Source organism: Mya arenaria, chromosome 10, assembly GCF_026914265.1.
Source record: "Mya arenaria isolate MELC-2E11 chromosome 10, ASM2691426v1".
NCBI classification, from domain to species: Eukaryota; Metazoa; Mollusca; class Bivalvia; order Myida; family Myidae; genus Mya; species Mya arenaria.
This window is the reverse complement of record NC_069131.1, coordinates 33,966,455-33,989,793: the sequence shown is the minus strand read 5'-3', so window position 1 is coordinate 33,989,793 and position 23,339 is coordinate 33,966,455. Positions and strand designations below refer to the sequence as shown.

Here is a 23,339-nt window from a genome sequence, read left to right as displayed (position 1 = left end):
TCACTCACTCACTCACTCACTCATCTTTACCCTTCAACGGATACAAAACATTTATTTTTCAGCAGTTGTCGGTGTTTTATACTATTGTAGTGAATAAAGGTTTACATCACCACATAAAATACTTATTTATCTGACATATTTGACATAACCCTGTTCTATTGGGAGGGCTTTCAGTATTCGTTTTACTTCCTGATCAGGCATAACAAAAGAGTTGGTTTCAAATATCAAATGAAGAAGTGTACAGTATGCTTATAAATGAGGAACATGTTAGATCGGAATTAAGTTGGAGTATTAAATAGCATGGTTTGATATCCTTATATTTAACTTGGTCATTAATACAAACCATAATGGTAATTTATATATTTGCAATTATTTTATATTTTATTAATGCTATTTGTGGGCTTTGTCTTCCTGGAAAACATGGGGATAGCTGTAGTTATAACTGCACTTATCGTCATTGTTTTTGCTCGTCCGAACGAGCCTGTGAGGGGTGCGAAATTGGATATTGGGACAGAAGACAAAACTGTGAATTGCAGTGCATTTCTCTAACATGCAGATGTACCAACATTACCAACTGTCTTTCTTGCAAAGACGGATCATATGGATTGGACAGTAAATGTGACAAGAATTGTTCTTCTGGATGCGCTAGCAATATATGTTACAATAATGGAACGTGTTTTCGCTGTAAATCGAATTATACAGGAAACACATGTGATTCGTGTGAAGATGGTCTGTATGGAGCAAACTGCTCTTTACAATGCAGCCAGGGTTGTGAGGGGAGAGCCTGCAGTTCACGTGATGGAACATGCAACTGTAATACAAATTACAGAGGCGAAAAATGTGACTCTTGTATTGAGGGTCGGTACGGATTGAGCTGTTCTGAGCCATGTAATCCTGGATGTGTACTCGATGATTGCACTTCAATCAATGGAAATTGTGATTGTAAAGAATATTACAAAGGGGACACATGTGACGTTTGTGTAGACGGGAGGTACGGTCACGACTGTTTGAGTACATGTAAGTTCTGCCAGTGGTGTTATTTATCTTTCTTCAAAAAAATGACGTATTATTTCGGCTCAAACAACCTTGACATACGATATTATTCTCAAACCTAAACTTAATCCCCATTTATTCGTGAATACCGGCCAAGTAAGCATTGTAGAATAACGAATTGAAAGATTATACATTTGATTTAATTTCTGACAAAATGCACGGATGTTTAAGTATGTGTAGACAAACATGCCGTTGGTACAATACTTTATAATACATAGCCATGAGATAAATATGCATACATGTTTCAATTAATAAAAAAATTATGTTATATTGATAAGATTTTAAATAATTATATATATATATATTTTTAATTATTAACACTTTTATTAGACATTGATTTTCAACAGTATAGTTATTGTCATATCAATTTTGTTATTCATTACAAATGCCTGAAATCAATATTATAAGTAAAAATAATTGTATAGTATATATGATTTGTACAATAAGCATATCAAGACCAGGCGCCTTTCTGACTTTAACTGCTAAATAACACATTTAACTTCATCCTTCGTAATGGTAGCGTCCAGCTAGTCGTCATTGTGTGTATTATTGCTGTTAATATTCTGCACACCATCCCTAGCTTGGAATTAGTCTCATTAAGTCATACGTAGAAGTTTTTTTACTATTCTTTTACTAATTAATCTTCATGTTTTGATGTGTAATTCAATTAGAATGTTTTTTCACATGAAAAACAAAAATGTTCAATTACATATACCTTCAGCTCTAAACGATGAACATTCAGAGACAGATGGACCAAACTTTGGGGCGGCTGTTGGTGGTGTAGTTGGTGCTGTTCTTGTAGTGATTGCTGTTGTCGTTTTTTTCATCCTAAGCAAACAAAGGTATTTTGTAAATACTTATAAATACCGAACACTATTCATAATACAATTTGGTATGTCTTGTATTTAGCAAAATAGTTTAGTATATATATTTTTTTTTTCTGAATGGTTAGTTTCATTGTTTCGTGGTTTTATCTTCAAAGGAGCAAATTATGCTGCAATAAGCCAAGAGATGCAGAACAAATCAGTGGCGAAATACCTACATCTCAGCCAGTTGTGTTTGCTGCAGTGTCGAACAATGGTAATGTATTAGTAAAGTTATCGTTATCGAAATATATTTATTTCATCGACTGAGTTGCAAATGATAACTTGTATAGCATTTGAAACAACTAAACTATTATCACACTTGCAAAGGGATTGGGCAACGAGTTATACCGTCATCAGTTTCTTCCATCTCAAAAACATAAAATTAAATATCAAGCGAAGGTGTTTTTATAGTAAAATAGTTAAATTTATATGAACATGTGTTGTTTATCTGAATATCTGTTATGTGGAAAAATGTACTGAGAAAATCTTAGTGTAGAGAAGTAGGCCTTGCTACTTATTTTGTAACTAAAAACGATATGATTTTTTTTATGAAACGTTGAACTTTTCAAAATATATATCGAATGCGTTTTTGTTCCTTGCAATTGTTAAGAACGCTCGACTTATGATACATATTACGAAGTACGCTGTAAATATACTGCTACCGTTAGCGTTAAATGTACGCATTGTTATGAACAGAAACCAATAAATATGACAAACGTTGAACATTAAATTGAATAGAGGTGTTGCGAAAAATACGTTGATAAAAAGGTCATCAAACAAGTTATTCCAATTTGACATATACTAGATTAAACATTTTTTAAAACAATTACTCAGTTCAGCGTGTAAAAGCAATATTCGGCATATGTATTTTTATGAAATACTGAACTTCTCGAAATATATATCGAATGCGTTTTTATTGCTTTGCAATTGTTAAGAACCCTTGACTTATGATACATACTACGAAGTACGCTGTAAATATACTATTACCGTTATCGTTAAATGTACGTGCCGTTATGAACAGAAGCCAATAAATATGACCAACGATAAACAACAAATTAAATAGAGCCGTTACGTTAAAAATATGTTGATAAAAGTTATAATCTTACAAGTTATTCCAATTTGACAGAACAAAATTAAACAATAAAAATCACTTACTGCAGTTGATCGATATAGAGTTATTTTCGTCTTCTAGATTTTACAAAAAGGAACTCGCTATCTGATGTTTTTTTTCTTTAATGCCACTTTTTGATAAAAACTGCTTTGTTATAGATTTAACGACGCAACGTTTTCAGGGATAACATAATAGACTTTTAAACTGAAATCAATGAATGCATTCAAAACGTTTGTTTGAAGCTTTGACAAGACTATTACCCGGGGAAGTCAGGTTTAACTGACCGTTGTCAGGCGATAATAATTGATATGTTTTATTATGGCAACGCAATCAATGTTTGTGGCATTGTAATGTTGCGTGGTTATTGTTTAGGGTGTGTTAGACCTTTAACCGATTGCTTTCAAATAAGTTAGAAGACATATTTTAGGCTCTGTACCATAACACCATTTTATAAAAATTGAAATGAAACATTGAAGTTTTTAGATTGAACGGACAGTCTTTATATGTTTTAGGAGTTGAAAAACATGAGCGAGGACCATACGAAACATTAAAAACCACCCACACGGAGGAAAGTGATAGGAGTGATACCTACACCGGACTGTTTACAACGGGACAAGCTGGAGCTACAGAAGGTGTCAGCCCTGATTGTGAATTGGATATTTCAATAAGAAATCCAGGGATTCACTTATACGCTAACACGATGCTCAGGAAATAACAACACTGGCACTTTCTATTTCAGCATATTCTACTATGATCGATTTAGTGTTTAAAAATGCTAGACTACAATAACAACAAAGACTAAACGTCAACAAAAATCACCAGCTGTGAACAAACTTATTGTTAACGGAACTTGTTTACAAAACCTCCAAAGAACTAACGTCGCCTAAAACCACAAGCTGAATAAACTGATTGTTTAACACAGGTGCAGGTATTATCACTTCTCAAGAAGTTTAGAGATAAAGAAACAGAATAAAGGGACAGCAAAATTAACTTATATCTATTGTGTCACCAAAAGGCAACCTAATGTGTTTATATACATATGTACTTAATGATCTTCCTAAAATTTAGAAGATATACTTTCCATTATATATTAATGGTCATCTTTAGCAGACTTTTATCTGGTCCCCTTCAACTACAACTTTCAGAAAACACCTACATATTGTATACCAATATTGTATTGCCATTCTTATTTTTATTGTGAAGCTACGATTCATCCCACCATTAATAAAAGGGAATTATTGAAATTGATTTTCATTTTATTTTTTCTTCTGTTTATCAAAGACAAACTCGATGTTTTGTCACGGCCTTGGCGTCTACGTCGACATCGAGAGTGTCGTCGACGTCATAGCTGCACAAAACTCAAAAACGATGCACTAGATTCCGTAGCTCATAACTCAGATGCAGTCACTGTCTTGCTGCCAAATTTGTACATATAGCAACAAGTTCGCTTCTTTGCTTGCTGGGTACTTTCTTTTACATTGATTATAACACGGGTTCTAATCTATTTGCATAATATAATGTCATAGTGATAGTTTTGACCATATTTTCGTGTAAATAATAAACATCTAGCTGAAATTTTGATTTTGTTATTTAGAATTTAAAGAAGAAAAAAAATGATGGTCTAGTTAATATTTGTGAATTTCGCGTTTTTTTAATTAAAATAACGCCGTATGCTTAAGACAATGTTGAAAAAATTGTATAGAACTAGCCTCCGTATGTAATATTATTTTTTAACTTTGCCCTGCAGGAGAAGGTGCGGCATGGATTATCTGCTGTTTCCCAACTTCAATGACAAAAACTAATAATCAACAAAACAACTAATAGACTCAACTTGTTATGATAAATGTCTTATATGTTTTCACCTTTCAGTTTTGAAAGATTATTAAAAAATACAAATATATATAATACACCTTTGCTAATCCCTCATTGTCAAAATCATGTCATGCTGTCCTTCTGCCCCCCCCCCCACGTTTTCTGTTTTGCAATTGCTCCAACACGATCTAAAACACTGCATACGTTTATTACAAAATGTTGCTCGGCATTTGCCTACCTATTTCAACATAATTTTCAGTACGTCTTACATCTCATGAAAACACCCGATAAAAATTGTATTGAACCCAAAATATCTATAACATCGGATTTTCTTAGATTTGTCTTTTTGTTGGGTCCGATCATTTGGGATACTATCGTCACTTAAAGTGAAACGAAAACAGGATGATGTAACTTGTTTGGAAAATAGTATGTGTCATTTGCCATATGTTTATCATTAAATGTAGACCTGGCCCCAATATCACGAAAATACTTAAGTCAAATCTCAAACTCAGTCTCAACTCATTTAACCTTATAAAAGCATAGTATGATTCAAAATCGTGCATGTTTTTTACTTTTCGAAAACGTATTTTCTCATAGAATGTGTTGATAAAAAGATTTTATCAATATTTCAAAGAAAACTAATTCTAGAGCATAAATATACTTGAGTATTTTATAAAGAATACAGAATCATACGCAAATACATTTTTGACAGTAGAATATATTTACCTTGGAATTCGACCAAAGGCTTTTATCAGCATATTCTATGATAGAACACGCTTATAAAACTAAAAAAACATATATGATTTTTAATAAATTGTAATATTATGTGATAAAATGTGTTGAGACTGAGTTTGAGATTTGACTTAAGTATTTTCGTGATATTGGGGGCAGGCTTTGACCACTGACACCTTTAACAAGCTGTTAAGATCGAGGATGCTTGTAGTGTCCGGGTAGTTTATATTGTAATACTTATGCAATCATTAGTATGAATCCATCATAAAACGATGTTAAATGAAATTGAAAATAGGAAAAATTAATTGGGCAGTAAATGTTAAAAATATGTTGTGTAATTATGGTTTTCATGAAGTCTGTATTGCCCAAGGGGTAGGCAACGCAAAAACATTTATCAGTATTTTTCAGCGTTGAGATTATAAGTATCTTCCATGGCCGAGAGTGTAAGATAGGTTCATTCCGACCTGCGCGTAGGGTGTTTTGCGGAAACGAGGTTTACCGAGTTTCCGAAAAACATCCTGCGCGAGGGTCGGGATGAACCTATCTTACACGGGCGGCTATGGTAGATACTTTTTCTCCCACCTCAGTCAAACAAAATTAAGTAAAAATGTATTTTTTGCTGGAACTCTTTTGTGCTTAGTGAAAATAATTGCGTATGGATATGCAATAGCTCGTGGTTGTCAAGGATATCCGCGCAGTGATCCAGTTTATGTTAATAGTCAAATCGGTATTTTTAAATAGTTCTAAGGAGAATGAAGCATTATTTCTTGAATGGTGCGTGAAAACTGTTTTATGGTGACATTTGAAGGGAGCAATTATTAATCAGCATTTTAAATATTACCATAAGACAAGATTTCTTTGATGCTACTGACGACAGTCTTCAACAAGTGAGGTAATTACAATGTGGTGACCATCAAAAAGGAGTTCCCTACGGGCATTTTATCTTCGCCCGTGGGCAAGATAAGAATATCTAGCATGGTTAAATTATTGGATCTACTTATATGAGGTGGGAAAAAAGGATATCTTTATCAAAAACTGGCACGGCAGATTAGAAAACTCAACCAGAGCGTCGTTCTATTAAGTGTTTGCAAATTTTGAGTTTCAGTCTTATTTCGAGAATGTACACATTAATAAATATAAAATAACGACTGTCATCACACCGGCTCTCGGTTGAGACTGGAAGATGGACAAATATTCCTAGAAATGATCGCTTTTGTAGAGCATTCATTAAAGTTAGACACGTATGTACTTAAAATAATATAATTCATTAGTAGTACATTTTGTAAAATAATTAAATTTCACATTTAATACAAATCATATGCAGGTTGTATTATTGTTTTATTTAGACATTATAGTAAAGACAGAATATTTCAAACGTCATTACGAAATTATGCATTATTTGAGTTATTTTGCAAGAAGTTTTATAGTTTTGGTTCCGTTTAGTTATTTAAATGCATGGCTATAGTGCATAAGTCAGGTGTCTTTTATATGTTTATCAAATTCTATAGATGCTGTTGTTAATAAAATGATACAAATATATTATTTCATAGTTTAGTTCATTTATTTATTTATGATATGTATATCAAACTATTGAGGTACAGTTGGGATTTATTTGATACAATTACACTTGTTTATAGTTTACATATTCGCTATTTGTATTTGTACACGTAAGCCATTATATTTGATGAATTTGATCACGGGTCATGTTGGCCTATTGCAAATATATATATTGTGTTATACTTCCTTGAATAAACTTTCTTCTTCTTTTATCGACGATAGTACATCACAGTTAATATTTTAGCACTCACCAATCAGTTTATATTTTTCAGCTAATTCAGTAAGTACCTAAAAGTTTATCACTAAAAAGTTGTTTTTGTTGTTTATGTGTATGTATTGATTTTGAATAAGAGTGTCACTTTAACTATATTTCCTGTATTACATTAATTACATTTATTTTATTTACAAAATATGTTTTGAATGTCAAATATAATTTACGTATTCACATTTCTATAAATCCATCAGTTTATGCTCTGTGATTATATAACATGTAATCCATTCTAAATGTAAATGGTACTCTCCAAAGTAATAGCTATTTATTTTGCCTCTCTAATCTCTCTCTCTATATATAAAGAGAGGCGGCGTGTTCATGATAATAGGAAGTAAATGTAAATGGTACTCTCAATATGATGTACGTATAAACCATGATTTAAATATCGGATAATAATATCATGCGTGCATCCCGGTTACCCTGTACGATTCATAGCGTGCAATTGGGAACAAAGTCATTTTTTAATGCGACGTTCGGTGGAAAGTAACATAACGGATACCTACACAACAACTTAGAGACGGACTTAATCTTGTTATCAAAAACAGTAATCAACGATTACTCTTCAGTGTCTATCATACCCTAATATGAGTTTCAATGAATCAGAGAAGAAATGAACTAATATTCCATCTGTTGGTGTAACTGATAAAATGATTTCGAATGACAAGAGTTTTAAGTAATAATTTGCGTGATTGGTGTCATTATCGGAGCTTGGACGCAGTTGGGCTGGTAAAAATGTGTGGAGTCAAAGGGACTAGATGTTGAAAGATATTGTAAAAAATCACTAATAACTCATCATGTCATTTTCGACACCAATCGTGTTGGTCTTTTGTTTTTACCTTTCATTTGTTACCCTCTACTTAAGTTGATTTAACGAACCGTCTTTAATATGTCCTGGGATGGACATAATGGTGGAGAACGCTTCAGGCTTTTTTACGCAATGTGCGAGAGAGAAAACTATAAAGTGAGAGTCATTACGGGCTTGAAGATAAACGCGAAGCATTTGTCTGTACAAGTCCTCTTACGGTTTGTACGTGTATGCAAGGGACTACTTCTTTTTTGCCTGAGTGATAGGCATTAAAAAATTTGGGCACCACTGAACCGTGAAAATGAGAACCAGAAAAGCTCGTCATACATTGTTCATATAAAGCGCGTGCATGCCGGCAAGCAAATTGTACATGTTTAGGGCGGGGTTTGACCTCCGTTGACCAATGAAAATCAATACGGAAATACCCGAGGTACATGTACAATTCACCTTCGTCACTTCCATAAAAGGAGTGGAGAAAACATATTATGAATACACGTCTAAAGAGTACTTCTTTTGACCGGAAATTATATTTCATAACTCTGCAATAATAATACAAACCGAACAGGGTTTGTCATTACAATTGTTTTTTTACCCCACATCTTAAAAATTACCGTCTAAACCGGATATCTAAATAATTAAGATAAATGTATTTCTGCACATTTTACGACAGTTGATGTAAACAATGATTTGCATATATCAATATCATGATTCAATTACACGGATTTAACGTTGTTTTCACGGTGAGTTGAACTAAGAATTATGCTTGTTATTGTAAGTTCAATCGTTCATACGTTGCTGTTTGGACACCATAATGACATAACGTTGGTTTTTACGTAATAAACAAGCTAAGTTGATGCAATCGATATCCACATCATCAATCGATATGACCTTCAAGTCATAATTTATGACTCATCACTATAGATGCCAAACTAACTGTTAACTGTGCGATTGTGTACTTCGTTTATTCTATTGTTAAATTAAAGTATTGAATAAAAATGTTAAAACTTTAGTTGTGAAAACTAAATCTAAAAAAACATTCGTTTTTCATTGAAAATCATTGTGCATGATTATGGTAAACCTGAGAAGAAAAGTGAGCCTGGTGTGGGGCTCAAACTCACGACCACAAGAACACTACCACGGCGCTCTTGCCAACTGAGTTAAACGGGCAGCTGGTTCCATCTCACACAGACTAGACTCGTCCGTCAATTAAAGGGGCTGTCTCACAGATGATAAAATAGCGAAAAAAAAAAGAAAATTGTCGAAAAATATCATAAATTTGGCATCGATCTGTAACACAGTCCCTTTAACCATTTAGGCCGACATGTAGGCACTCCTGCTCTTTTACTGCTGCCACAATTGTGGGTAACCTGAGTGTAATTATGTCCAGTTTAAAAATTAAAAATGTTTATTGAATTAATATTTTTGTCATGGCGGAGTGGGGCAGATAACTCGCGAATACTTTAAGCGATAAAGATGTATGAATGAAATAACAGAAAAACCACTTCAGCACAAACAATGAAATCAAATGTTTAGTAATTCATAATTTGATTTACAGGGGAGCATTTAATCAGAAAATGCGGGGTCATCAGTTCAGCACAAAAACAGTGGCGGTTTTTGCAATATTTTTCAGAAGTTTTTAACAATTGCTTGTAGATCAGTGATTTTTCTTCATGCAGTGTGCAATTTACTCTTCCAAACAGCTGTTTCGACTTGAGATAGAATATGGTCGAGAAATATTTTCTTCTCAATTTGTTCTTAAAACACAGCCTATATGAATTACTTAAAAAGGGATATTGTTTATGTAAAATTAACAAGACATTTACAATGCCAGCTCTAATATTATAAGTAAAGCATAGACATAGCAAAATTCAAAACATTTTTATTATATATGCTTTGTGGTGATTTATAGTCATTTATAAACAATAAAAACAATCTTTCACTGTTTCAAACATATTGAGATATTTTTTACTGTTTAAAATTTCAGCCAGCTCTCAAATAAATATTGGATCCCATCAATTTAAACTGGTAGGCCAGAGATGTGTTAATTGAGTATGTTGTATATACTATAAGGGTGTCAATGATTGTATGTTTGGGTAGGTGTTGTGTTATTTTCCTTTCTTATTTTAAACAGACCCGGGAGGAAATGATGATGAAACAGCCAGACAGCCCGCCTGCCACCCCGCCGAGCTTTACTTGGTGTATGCCAACATGCCAACATGCTAAAATTTGATAACACTTCAAGATCATATAATGGAAAATTGTTTCTAAACTGAAGTATAAAGTGAGTAAGTTTGGTCATATAAGCCCATTGATACTGTTTGTTCCATTCCGAAATTAATTTCTTTCATGTTGTTTGTCAATCATTTCTGGTGCGGCTTTGATAATAATATTATTTTCTAATGAAACTGCTGACTTGTATTAGTCTTTGGTCTGTATTGTGCATCTATTCGCACATTTTGTTTGCTCTTTTAAGCAAACATTACATTAATTGCAAATTCTATAAGCAATTAATCAAAACTTACTACACATTTTATGCAGAATGATGTTTTATTTTTGCACCAGTCAATTGTAACCACGCCCCACCCCCTGGTCCGGGGAATAGCCGGGACTGTGACTTTCAGTCCAGCCTACCCGGAGTAAAATCCCCGCCCTGCGGGGACGAACTGATGGTTAAACCCCGGCCAAATGCCCTCGCACCTCCGCTAAATTTGGCGCTATGGCAAAACCACCGTGGTCACTTGGCCCTGCGGGGCCACCTGGAAAGTTAAAACATGGCCCTTTTCTCCGGTAAACCCCTGGACCTGGGGGGGGGGGGCGTGGGTACAATTGACTGAAGCATTAGTGTGCATATGATTTTCAGTTTATGGACAAGAAAACATCTACTTCAACAATCACAACAACACAATGAGATCACCATTTTAAAGAAATAATGCCACATTTCATTAATTCATTAATCAGTTCTATCAATCATTCATATATATTCAAATAATTCATTCATTTATTCAGCTTATACATTCAAAAACTTGACATTTCTCAAGGCAAAAGAAATAAAAAGTGAGCCGCTTTCATAAAGATTAGAGCCTTTTCCCTTCATGCATTAAAAAACAACCTTAATACATTATAAATGTCTTAAAACCCCTAATTTATTGCTTATTTCATTAGCCAGCCTGGTTGCTGTAGCCACAGAGGAATTTTCAAGGACAAGAACCAGTGCTGGTCAAAATGTGGTCTCGTGTGGTTTTCCATACCGGCTCTCGGCAAGGATTTCCGAGAAAGGAATACCGTCTCCAAGTTGAAGTAAGAAGAAATTCTAAGCATGTCTGGTTTTAATGCTTTCAAATTGCATCTGGGTACTCAATAAGATGAGATTAAACTTTGAGTTGTTAAAAACTGATTGCAAAATGTCCAAAAGACTATATATTTCATTAAATTTGTCCTGAAAACCCTTGAATTCATGAACTTTTCTGCATATTTATCACATTTATGACTACATAAAATATTGTGTGTGCCTCAAACGAGTGTTTACAGGCCTTTTTCAAACTTTAACAGTAGTGGCAGATAGTTTTATTAGTGTAAAACATTGCTTTTGTGTCTTGCTTGCAGATCATGATGTGCCAATAAGCTCCAGTTAGCTGCGGCTTTTTCCCCCGGCGGTAGTCCTGCAATCTGAATCCAGGAGATGCAGCTCTGTAGTACTTGTTTGTGTGTAAATGATTCCAAAGAGTGAGATTTATAGTAAATAAGCAACTTATAGACAATGGTGAAGTGCTGTACTCTGAATTTAATGCCAAATCTAGCCTTCAAAACAGATACTTAAAGTAAAAAGTTTTTAAAAATGGGCATAATAATGCTATCTCTGCATTTTCTACATCATGTAGCCACCTCAATAATGAAAACACTAACAGTTGTCATGAATCTTTCAGTTTTGGTGGGTTTTTTCCATTTCCTTTGTTGCGCCATTTGTCCCAGAAGCAAACAATTTGGCATATGGTGGTGTTTAGACTGTCTATAACACATGATTACTAAATTTCTTTTGTTAAACTGAACAGTTCTGTTACCTTTGTATATAAGTGGACCAGAAAAGCAAAATTTTGACAAGTTGAAGCATTTCAATTTGGCTCTATGTCATTTTTTATATAAAACACTAAGCCGATGAAGTGGAAAAACCTTATTTTGCTTAGAAAAAAATCTTAAAAGAGTAGGCAGGCCATTTTTTTGTGGTCTGTTCTATATACACTAATTAAAGCTACAATGAAAACTTTACTTTGTCAAATTATTCCAATGCATAAGGAAATAATGGCTCTTCAAAGGTTTGCGGCTTACCATTTGAGGGAAATGGCTGTTTCTGCTTTTTTATGAAAATACCACAGGTGCTAATACTTGTCTCATTAGTGTTTAATATATCATTGCCAAACTTTCAGTATGTGTTGCATATAGCCTTAAGATGAATTATAGGAGTTTTGAAGTCTGTTTCTGAAAAAATGTATTGCAAAAACTGATAGTTTTCAGTGTAAAAATTGGAAAAATCCTTGCCTGTGGAACTTTGTAAATTGGTTGTTTGTAGCCTTATTCCGTCTTGACCTCAGGGTCATGTCTTACTACTCAATTTTGTGAGAAAACGCAATAGTCCACACTATGTTTTCTTATTATTAAATTTTGTGTCTTGGATTGTTCTACAGCAGCCAGTTACTTGTTTTTCAATTGGGACTGTTTTAAAGTAAGAAGCCAGGTTAGTGTCTAAATGAAACATATATTAAAAATAACTGTGGTCTCACGCCACATAGCATGCGCTTCTAAAAATAGGCATTTTTTAGTTTCCCCAATTCTGAGATGGTAAACGCTTATTAAAATGTATTGTGAATCTGGTTACAACCGGTGTTTGCCTTATTTCTAAACGACATTTGCATCAAAATGACAGCTATTAAATGTGAACAAACAATAATTACAGAATAAATTGATTACACTTGAAAGTTGTGTTATGGTAAAAATCTTATATATGTATATAAATGTAACTGTGTTCGGTATAATAATATAAATATTGCATGGATTCCAGTGTGACAGTACATATTGTCAACATTCGGGTAAATATTTATATAATGATATATTTTGGGATATTACTCAGGACAAAAACATTGTACATATATGCTTAAGAAGACTTTATATCAAAGTAATAGCACTGTTTTTGTCATAGTTTAGGGATAGAGTTTCTATCCTATTTTTATCAGAAATTAAACAGCTTTTTATGTAATTTATTTTCTGACATGCATGATATCTGTTTTTTTCTCATTTATTGTGATTTCTGATGTTAAAGCTGCACTCTCACATATTGAACGTTTTGACAACTTTTTTTTATTTTTTGTCTTCGAACGAACAAGTTCTGCGATCTGATCTTTTCTCAGCAGTCTTTCATCACTGGTAAGCAGAGATTTTGTGCTCAAGTAAATAAAAAAAGTAACATCTGAAGAACTGTATTTCAATTCCTCCTTTGTTTGTGCCAACTTGTATCAAGTTAAAAGCTGGATTAAACAACACATTTAATATTTACCTGTGTAATCATATGTTGTATATCTTCTGGAACACTGGCCGATGACATATCTGGGTCCAAGCCTGTCATGAGATCATACAGGGTAGTACTAAGACTATGTAAACCTGGACCATCTTGTGCAAGTGACAATGTTACCAATCTTCCTGCTAGTCTGTACTTTCCTTCATCCAAACTTGTTACATCGTGTGAGAAATACTTTTGGCCTTCTTGCCCATCAAATAATGAGGAATTCATTAATTCCTTCAAGGAAAGCCTTTGGGTAAAAAATAAATTATTGGTCTTTTAGTTGAACAGATATAAAATGAAGTAAAATAAGGAATGAGAAGAAATTCTACAAACTTTCGAAAAATATAAATTGAAACACTGCACGAAAACAAACACAAATGCATCCAAAATATCTATGCATTATTATGAAATTTAGAAATACACTAGGTCTCCTCACACTGCAATATTGCATGTAGATTGATATTGAAACAAAAGAGCCATGCTGTGAGGGAAAACAAGTGCAGACCTGCCCAAATTAGCCTATTTTTGATGATTAAAGGACCATAACTCTAATAAAATTCAACCAATAAAAATGCTTATAATATGCACCACTATGCTTGTATCTTAACAAGGATGCCACAGAGCAAACTCCAACGCTCGTCCATTTCTTTTCGTCCGTTTTTTTTTTCTTAGTCAAAATAGGGCTAACACTGGATGCCATGAATACCCCAAACCTCACCAACTTTTTTAATAGAAATGAATTGAATGGTCCTATATCATACGATATTTAAATTTAGAAGGACCATAACTCTGTGAACTCAGGCATTGAATTTTCTTTTTAGTCATTAAAAGCATAGTAATTTTTTTGGAGTCATGGAGAAAAATGAGCTTGTCCCCACAAAAAATAAGTATAAAAATAATCAAAGGGCAAAAACTCTAAAAATACCATTCAGAGTTTTTGAGAAAAGTAAAATTTAAGTATAAAAATAATCAAAGGGCAGTGCACATCTCCTCAATACAATCAATCTGTGTATGAAGTTTGAAGTCAATACATCAAAAACATTAATGTTACAGAGATGAGTAAAAAATTAAGTATAAATATAATCAAAGGGCATTAACTCTAAAAATACCAAATACAGAATGATTCTTTGCACTGCACATTACCGCAACACAATCAATCTGTGTATGAAGTTTGAAGTCAATAACTCAAAACAGTTGGAGTTATGGAGAAAAGTAGACAAGGTGATTCCTTTATAGACCCCACCACCAAGCCCTTGGGGTATAAAAACAAGAATAACTTGATAATTAGTTATGTCAGAGTTATGCCCAACCCTAGACATGTGTATATTGTCTCTGACAACATGTGTACCAAGCTTCATTTGAATATCAAAAATGGCTTTTAATTTCCAAAAATTAAGTTGTTTTTGATATACATGTGCATATTGTCACTATCAACATGTGTACCGAGTTTCTTTGTAATATCTTAAACGTTTTTTAAATTAAGATCAAGGTTGAAGTTTTTGCATGACTCAGACAACGACAGCTATGCCACGGTGACCACAATAGCCTGACTTTTTTCTTCGAAAAACAGACGAGCTAAAACTGAAATCTTTGTTTCTGATTTCATGCCTAAAATTATAGGGTCAGTCAACACCTACAAGAACATTTGTATGTGTTAAAGTCAAGAGAAATCTGTATAAAAATATTCTAACCGCCCTAGTCTGAAAGTAGTTTATTTGTGCAATGCAACAGATTCCTAGTCTTTTTTACCTAAAGAATTCCCGCAGAGGGCCTCCATAATATTCCCCCATTTCCCCGCTGAATTTAACGTAGAGTTGTCCGTTAGGGTTGAATGACTTCCTTGTTATTGCCCTGAATGAGCTTTCTAGAACTCTGCTGCGAAAAACTATAACATCAGTCCTCACATCCTTTTTAACAGCTCCATCCCGGTACTCCTTGAGAACCTATTCTATGGAAGTTGTATTTTTTTCTTTCCTGGAAAGAAAATCTAATTACATATATGTACATTTGGGACAGGTAACAGTGCCTTACAAGGGTTATTTCAAGAATATCTGATCAAAACTTTGACTTCTATTTAATTTTGTTAAAAAGTGCTTTGTTAACAGATGAAAGATGGACCAAACTTAAACTAAACATTCTCAGTAAAAAGTGCAATAATTTTCGTAGTATTACAAAACAAGTGACAAAACTTGGATCAGCAGACCTATTAGGTGAGCTTCACAGATACTGACCTAGTAGATACTGAAAAAATGACATATCATGCAAAACTTTAACTAGGCTGTTCGATGCAGATCCCAACAATGTACCCCTATTTTCAACTGCTCTGCAAACCTGCATTTTGTAATAGAAGATGAAGTGCAACAAAGCCAATTAAGATGAATAGTGCTTTTTAAATGGCATACTGCAACTCTGACCTTTGGCTAAGGCATCTTGACACTGATTTAGGAAATATTTCAGCGTATCTTTTGGTTGTACAAAATGTGTAAATTTACCTTAATGACTGAATTTCATTCAGACTCGCTTCTATTGCTCTGGACATTTCTTCATCTTCACTGTCACAAATTTCAATCACACTCTTGCTGCTGTTACTGCTGAAAATACATGAATACATGTGCTGTCTACAAATAAACAAGAAGAGGTTAATTTTAAATAACTATATGGCAAAATAATAAATATATATTTTATCCCATTCCAACAGTTACCAAGACTGCGTGTGACATGTCTTACTCCATGGATACGCTTTTATCACATGGACGACCAGTGTAGATCCAGATCAGCCGGCACATCTGTGCCGTCTGATCTGGATCTACAGTGTTCACTTCTTGGTCAGAAATAACCCAATGAATCTAAAGGCAAACAGTGTATATCCTAATCAGATAGCATGGATGTATCCATGGAGTAAAGGGTTAATGCAGATGAAAATAATGATTTAACAGTATAGTAGTACAGCTTAATGCACAGTGATTGCAATAAATACTTGTTAATATACAACTACAATATTTATTGTTAAATTAGTACAAAGTAGCAATGTATGAAAAACTCTAGAAGACATTCCTTCACACAACAAAGTATGTTCACATGTCAGGCTTTGACTTTGTAGCTGTAAATTCTTCTTAAATAATTTAATTTCAGTACCAGCATGGAGTACATTTATCCCGCTGCTGCCGGAGACTCAATCTTCCAGGGTTATAATGACGTGGGTAAAATGTTACCTGCAATATTCATAGGGCAAGGAATGATGTATCAATAATTTCTTAACCTTAATCTATTTCTTCCTTCAGGCATATCACTGACAATGACAAAGTCTGCGAGACAGCTTCAGCTACCATAGCCTATCAAATATTGTTAATATTGCAAATTTATCATGCCATACTGTTCAAATTTCATTGATGTACATTGATTATAAGTCAAAGAAGAGTTCCAAATTGCCAAAATAACACCTGTGAAAGTGTATGGAAGCCAACCTGGTAAAGTTCTGACAATCGGGGGGGGGGGCATTTAACATTTTTTTCAGATACAAGGCAAGGCTTCCCTATCATCTGAGTTGTGGAGCTAATAATACTGATATGCTGTGCAATCAATTACCTCTAGGTCTGGGGTTCCTGTATCTAAACCATCAGCAGTTGTATCTTAACCATCAGCAGTTGTCACTGGTGAAGCGGGATGATTGTTAGTTGTTGAGGTAACAATGGATGGTACACCAGCTGAAGCTGTGGTTCCAGCAAATAGGCTAGTAGCTGTCATGGTAGCAGAAGTTGAGTCAGACGTTTTCATGGTACCAGCCAATTTGGCAGCAGTTGTTATGGTATCGGGAGTGTTGATGTCAGGTAGTTCATCATCTGATGAATCATCTAAACAGCGAGTCTGAAGGAGATGCATATATAATTTAGATATACATGCACTGTGTTACCCTAATCTGTCCTTGTGTGAATACTGTGTTCCAAAAACTTACTTGAAACTATGTTTGAATTGTGTTCTGCTTTTAAAGCATATATATAATTACAGGAAAGACTATGACTTTTTAATAAGCCTGAAAGATGATACCAGTAAAGGTTGTCTCATTACTTAATGTATTTTGACCTATATCATTCATCATGTGTAGCAGAAATAATTTTATGGTGCTGAGGTGAACTTAAGTGTGAAAATATTTTCCCCACTACCAGTCTTAAAAGTCAGTAGAATAACAGAGAGCAATATGCTAAGTGAAACTAAAGCTAGCAATGAAAGTGATTAATACACCCACTACACTACATCGTTAGCAGGCCTAATACTATCAAAGAACCATTAATGTTTTCTAATCAAACTATCATGTGATATTCAAAATGGGTTCCACTCAATGCATATGCTTCTTAAGTAGCCATCGCTTTTCTTTGTAAAGAAGATGTAAAATAAATTTAGCAACTAGCATTATAAAATTAATTAAAAAAAAAATATATATATATATAAACTGTCACACCACTCAAGACTTCATTCAAATGTCAATGAAAAATGGTTGGAATCAAGTACAAGAGAATACTTAAACTATGTATGAACAGCTCTAAACTCAAGTAAGCAGAGTGCATTTATATTATTAAAGGCAGGTTAATTTGAAACTCTATATTTCAAGCTATTCTTCAAGAGCCTGTATTGACAGATTTATAGACATCTTAAAGACTCCTGATGTAAAATATATAACTGTTCTTTGCATCAACAAGTGTTGTAAGTTGTTGGGTTTGTTTGTAATCATACTCTGGTGAGGCACATTTGTTAAGTGAGAGTATTAGTCATATTACTAGGTGTTTGGATCACAGTGCACAGACAGAATGTAACCCTGGTTAGAGCTACCCTGGTTCTTCAACATGCGCCAGTGAATATCATTGTCGCAGGGGACCCTGGCCATTTAATGTCCCTCTCTGAAGACAATTACTAATATAAGTGATGAGGCAGGGAATCAAACCTGCAATCCCTGGAATGACAGTCATGTGTTATACCACTAGACCACAAATCTGCCAAACAAGTATAAAACATGCTTATGCACTTGCGCATACATAATTGACAGGTGTCCGAGCATGTGGGGAACCAATAAAAAACCATCTAAATTATCAATAATATTATTAAGTTATCTTATTTTGGGGGCTGTGCAATCAACCAAAGTTTGACCATGTATACTAAATGTAATTTATAGTGCTTAACAATGGGAGGTGTCCATTGTCAATTAAGTTATTGATAACATTGCGAGTTTGCAACAAATGTGTTTCACAAAGTTTTGTTTCGGTTACAACACTCGTTATTATTGATACAGTTTGGATCAAGGGCTTGTATTTGCTTAAAGTACAATCATTAGGCCATAATAATCATGCATATGTAACAATTCCCAAATATGTGTTGCTAAATTTAATCTGCTAAGTACGAGTCTTTTCCAAACAGGAAAGCAGAACATAGTACAAAATACATTGATCTATATGCAATTACGAGTAGACAGGAAAATGCTAAAACCATCACTTACAGGACTGTTCTACTTATACAACAGTGAATGTATTTGCCAGTCAGGGTACAAAATGCTAATCCCAGGACATTTTGCTCTTTATGCAAGAACAGTCCGGCCAAGATAACATGAAACCATGAAACGCGGGAAAAAAGTGGTATGACTGATAATACGGAAAGCAGATATAAATTATCATTAAATTATCATTTTTTATATTGCAGCATTTATTTTTTTGAATAAATTAAGTAGACTGAACTTATTTAGGTACTCTTGCCATTGGCACTTTACTGTAAAGATTACATCAAAGAAATTAAATACACACGTTGTAAGCTATTTCAATCTGAAACACCTATTTGGGTGTATTGGACTCATCTGATTAATGTTTGTTAACAAATAATTATATTGAGTGGACTGTATCAAGATTATCCATCCTTTATAAGTAAAGCTGTTTATCTACAGGCAACAGTAGAGTTAATACTGCAACAAAAAACGTTCGATTTGGATAAATACGCGTCTTATTCAACGAGTTTATAACGGTAGGAATGATATTTTAAGCTTTTCTTTGTAATGCATACGGAAAGTTTGCATATCAGTCTTTTCTTAACGTATTTTAGGGGGTAAAATCAGTTGTTTTTCAACCTACCGGTTCTTTCGCAATGGCGAATTTCAGTTTCTCGTCGGTGCATTTTGTTGGAAAATGCCGTAAAGGTCAGTCTTACTAGCATAAAAGTTATATTTTTCTTGTAGATGGGAATCCTACCTTATCAGAACAGTAAAAATTATTAGATTATCTCAGTTATTTTAGGAACTATGCTCTATTGATAAGGTCCGTTTGGAATTGATGATTTTTTGCACATGTTTACCTTATATTTATATATAATACTAATTTTCTTTCATGAAAAATTGTGGAATAATATTTTAAATGACATATATTCACTATTTTGACCAAAATAAATAATAATTAAAATCGAAAAAAAAAATTTTTTTTTATAAAAAAACTGTATCCATGCAATGTGACGAGCACCTTTGGTGTGATCTAAGTGTAGCCAAGCCCAAAGATAGTCCAGTACTTGTGCTGGGATAGGAAACCGTTTCACCCTGTGGGTGTGCAGCTATACAAATGTGTAGACCTGCAAACGAAACAGATACCTGTGGCAGTGTGGGTGGGGAAAGGAAACCGACATTCGACGACTTGTGTACTGGTATTCATTGCAAGTCGACTACCATCACTTTTCTTACGTGAACAAAATACTATAACGCTGTCCTTACGCTTAATCACATACAAATATCTACTTTATCAGCATAAAACAACAATACAACATTCTTACAATTTTCGGTCATGCCTTACCTGGGCGCTGCCATATTGTTTTGAAGTCAACCAATGAAAACATGCGTAACAAAAACGCAAGTTTCCCATGATGCAAATTGTTGAACAATTATTTTTAAAGGATTGAATAACAAGGGCAGTAATGTCAGGTGCATCCATGCTTCCCGGTTCATTGTTTTGAGTGGAAAACGTCCTCGATTCGGTGAGTATTACCACCGTTTTCTATATGTTTCAACAATAATTTTTAGAAACGAACTTGTGCACCGAATGAAGAGCAATTGCTCGTTTACGAAGACGCTTGTTTTAGATCAAAATAATGTCTGTATTAAAATATCTCATGAAAACAATGCACGTTCTTACTAGGCTTCCCGACTCACTTAATGCATTTTTTGCTTCAAAACAACTATTTAATACCGCTCTCTTGCGTATAAACCCCACCCGATGCTTTGTTTTGGACAATAACAGTATTGCTATTGTTTTCCGAATGCAGACAGCCAATTTTGGAGTTAAATCGGCTCATTTACGAAAATGCTTGCTGGTTCATTCTGTTCATTTTTAGAACCTAGGTTCATCCCAAATCTAGAAGATCTATGGCACATTAAAATAACGAATAAAAGGCGTCGATTTTTTTTTTAAATTCATGTATATGTACTTTTGTACAGCCAGAGTGTGTGTACCGCGTGATAATTTACGTCAAATATGCTACGTCGATTTAAATCGAAGAAAACTTTTCAATCACTACACCATTTTAAATTAAACAAAGGGCAGTCTATGCCACCCAAGGAGCCCCGCCTTCGTTGTATTACCGGAGTTTGATAAGGTGATTAGTTTCAACAAACACTTCGACAAACCTGTTTCCAAAATAATGTTTTGACAGTGCTCCATCAGACGGCCGTATTGTAAAACGTTTTGTCGAAGTGTTTTAAGAAACTAAACTCTCAATCAAAGACTGGTAAACGACCGAAGGCGGCGCTCAGTTAGCGGCGTAGACTGTGTTATATTTAATTTAAAATGGTGATGAAATAGGAAAGTTATCTTTGTTTAAAGTCTTCATTCGAAGCAAAATTTTGTTTTCGGACGTAGCGGTTATGACGTTATTTATCATGTGGTATACACACACAGACAGGACTCTCTACTTAAAGTAGAACTGTCATTATTTTTGGAGGTTATATAGTAAGTCGAGACACGGTTATGTCTTTACATAAAACAGTTTTATCAACTAATGTGTAACGTACAACATTTAAGGCCTTAAATTGCTGACTGTTTCCTGCAGGTTGTCTCCCTTTTTATTTCGATTGCCAAAGTAAACATATAGCACGCTCTTTAAGGTAAACTCTTAGTTCCTTCTCGTTGCTATTTCCTAAAAAGGTAGTTTTAAATAATCCACAAGTTTACCTTACATTATTACATAAGCAATTTTTAAAGGGGCTGTACTCCGTATGATGAAATAGCGAAAAAAACAGAAGAGAAAATTGTCGAAACCTGACATAAACTTCGTATCGATTTGTACAATGCATTGAAACTTACTAACAGAAGTACCACATAGTTCAAAATTATTTTATTTTTTCGCAGTTTTTTCGTGTGTTTTTTTCAATAAAAAATATTACTAGGTATGTCTACCTAGTGGAATTCATTCCCGTAATACGTGATTGGCTAGTCGATATCATCACGTGATATAACCAAGTTAGGTTTATAGCTTAAATATTCCAACCGTTTAAAAGAAAGTTAGCCTTCGTAGCACAGTGGATACAACGCTGGACTGCCATTTTTGGCGACACTGGTTCCAACCCGGTCTTTGACTCTATTTTTTTTTACAATTATGATATGAAAGAGTAAAACATTTCTTTAAATAATTGTCCTGAATTTCTTTACAGAAAAAAACTATCTAGCTAGTTTATGTCAATTTATGTGGCACACTTATATTCAAATGAGTACCTGGTTCCTTGTCAAACAACAATCGTCGAATGCGTTTCCGACATGGTGGTTTTGTGGGTGTGAATGTTCTTGTGCTTGGTGATCTTGGTAACGATCGTTTCACGCTGCTGACCATCTTTTGCCTAAACTGTGGTGATATAGATCTGCAAAGTTCATTTATTATGTCGTTTATATGGACTAACTTTAAGCGTCTTGTTTTTTGTCTATTTAGATTCAGGTTTGATCTCTTCTTTCGTTTCATCTTTTATTACCTGAAAATATAAATTATATATCTGTACACCCTCTTAATTAATTAAATAATTAACAAAATTAATTTTTGTGAAAAACTAAAACAAAACGACTGGTATTTCGGGTAAATACAGTGTGCCATAGATCTTCCAGATTTGGGATGAACCTAGGTTCTAAAAATGTACAGAATGAACCAGCAAGCATTTTCGTAAATGAGCCGATTTAACTCCAAAATTGGCTGTCTGCATTCGGAAAACAATAGCAATACTGTTATTGTCCAAAACAAAGCATCGGGTGGGGTTTGTACGCAAGAGAGCGGTATTAAATAGTTATTTTGAAGCAAAAAATGCATTGAGTGAGTCGGGAAGCCTAGTAAGAACGTGCATTGTTTTCATGAGATATTTTAATACAGACATTATTTTGATCTAAAACAAGCGTCTTCTTAAACGAGCAATTGCTCTTCATTCGGTGCACAAGGTCGTTTCTAAAAATTATTGTTGAAACATATAGAAAACAGTGGTAATACTCACCGAATCGAGGACGTTTTCCACTCAAAACAATGAACCGGGAAACATGGACGCACCTGACATTACTGCACTTGATAAAAACATTGAAACTATTGAATGA

General features: G+C 34.1%; 1 protein-coding gene across 1 annotated transcript; it reads left to right on the top strand.

The window, feature by feature from the left end:
• The first annotated feature begins 265 nt into the window (after nucleotides 1–265).
• LOC128205795 (multiple epidermal growth factor-like domains protein 11) lies at nucleotides 266–4,220 on the top strand. Its single transcript, XM_052907758.1, has 4 exons — nucleotides 266–1,017; nucleotides 1,775–1,895; nucleotides 2,036–2,133; nucleotides 3,543–4,220. Exons 1-4 carry the CDS (start codon nucleotides 348–350, stop codon nucleotides 3,743–3,745), a joined length of 1,092 nt encoding a protein of 363 aa, XP_052763718.1. The 5' UTR covers nucleotides 266–347; the 3' UTR covers nucleotides 3,746–4,220.
• The last annotated feature ends 19,119 nt before the right edge of the window (nucleotides 4,221–23,339 follow it).

Coding starts and splice junctions, on each gene's coding strand:
- LOC128205795 (XM_052907758.1), top strand. CDS start 348: ATGGTAATTTATATATTTGCAATTATTTTATATTTTATTAATGCTATT. Junction 1,018..1,774: donor TCACGACTGTTTGAGTACAT/GTAAGTTCTGCC, acceptor ATATACCTTCAG/CTCTAAACGATGAACATTCA. Junction 1,896..2,035: donor TTCATCCTAAGCAAACAAAG/GTATTTTGTAAA, acceptor TTATCTTCAAAG/GAGCAAATTATGCTGCAATA.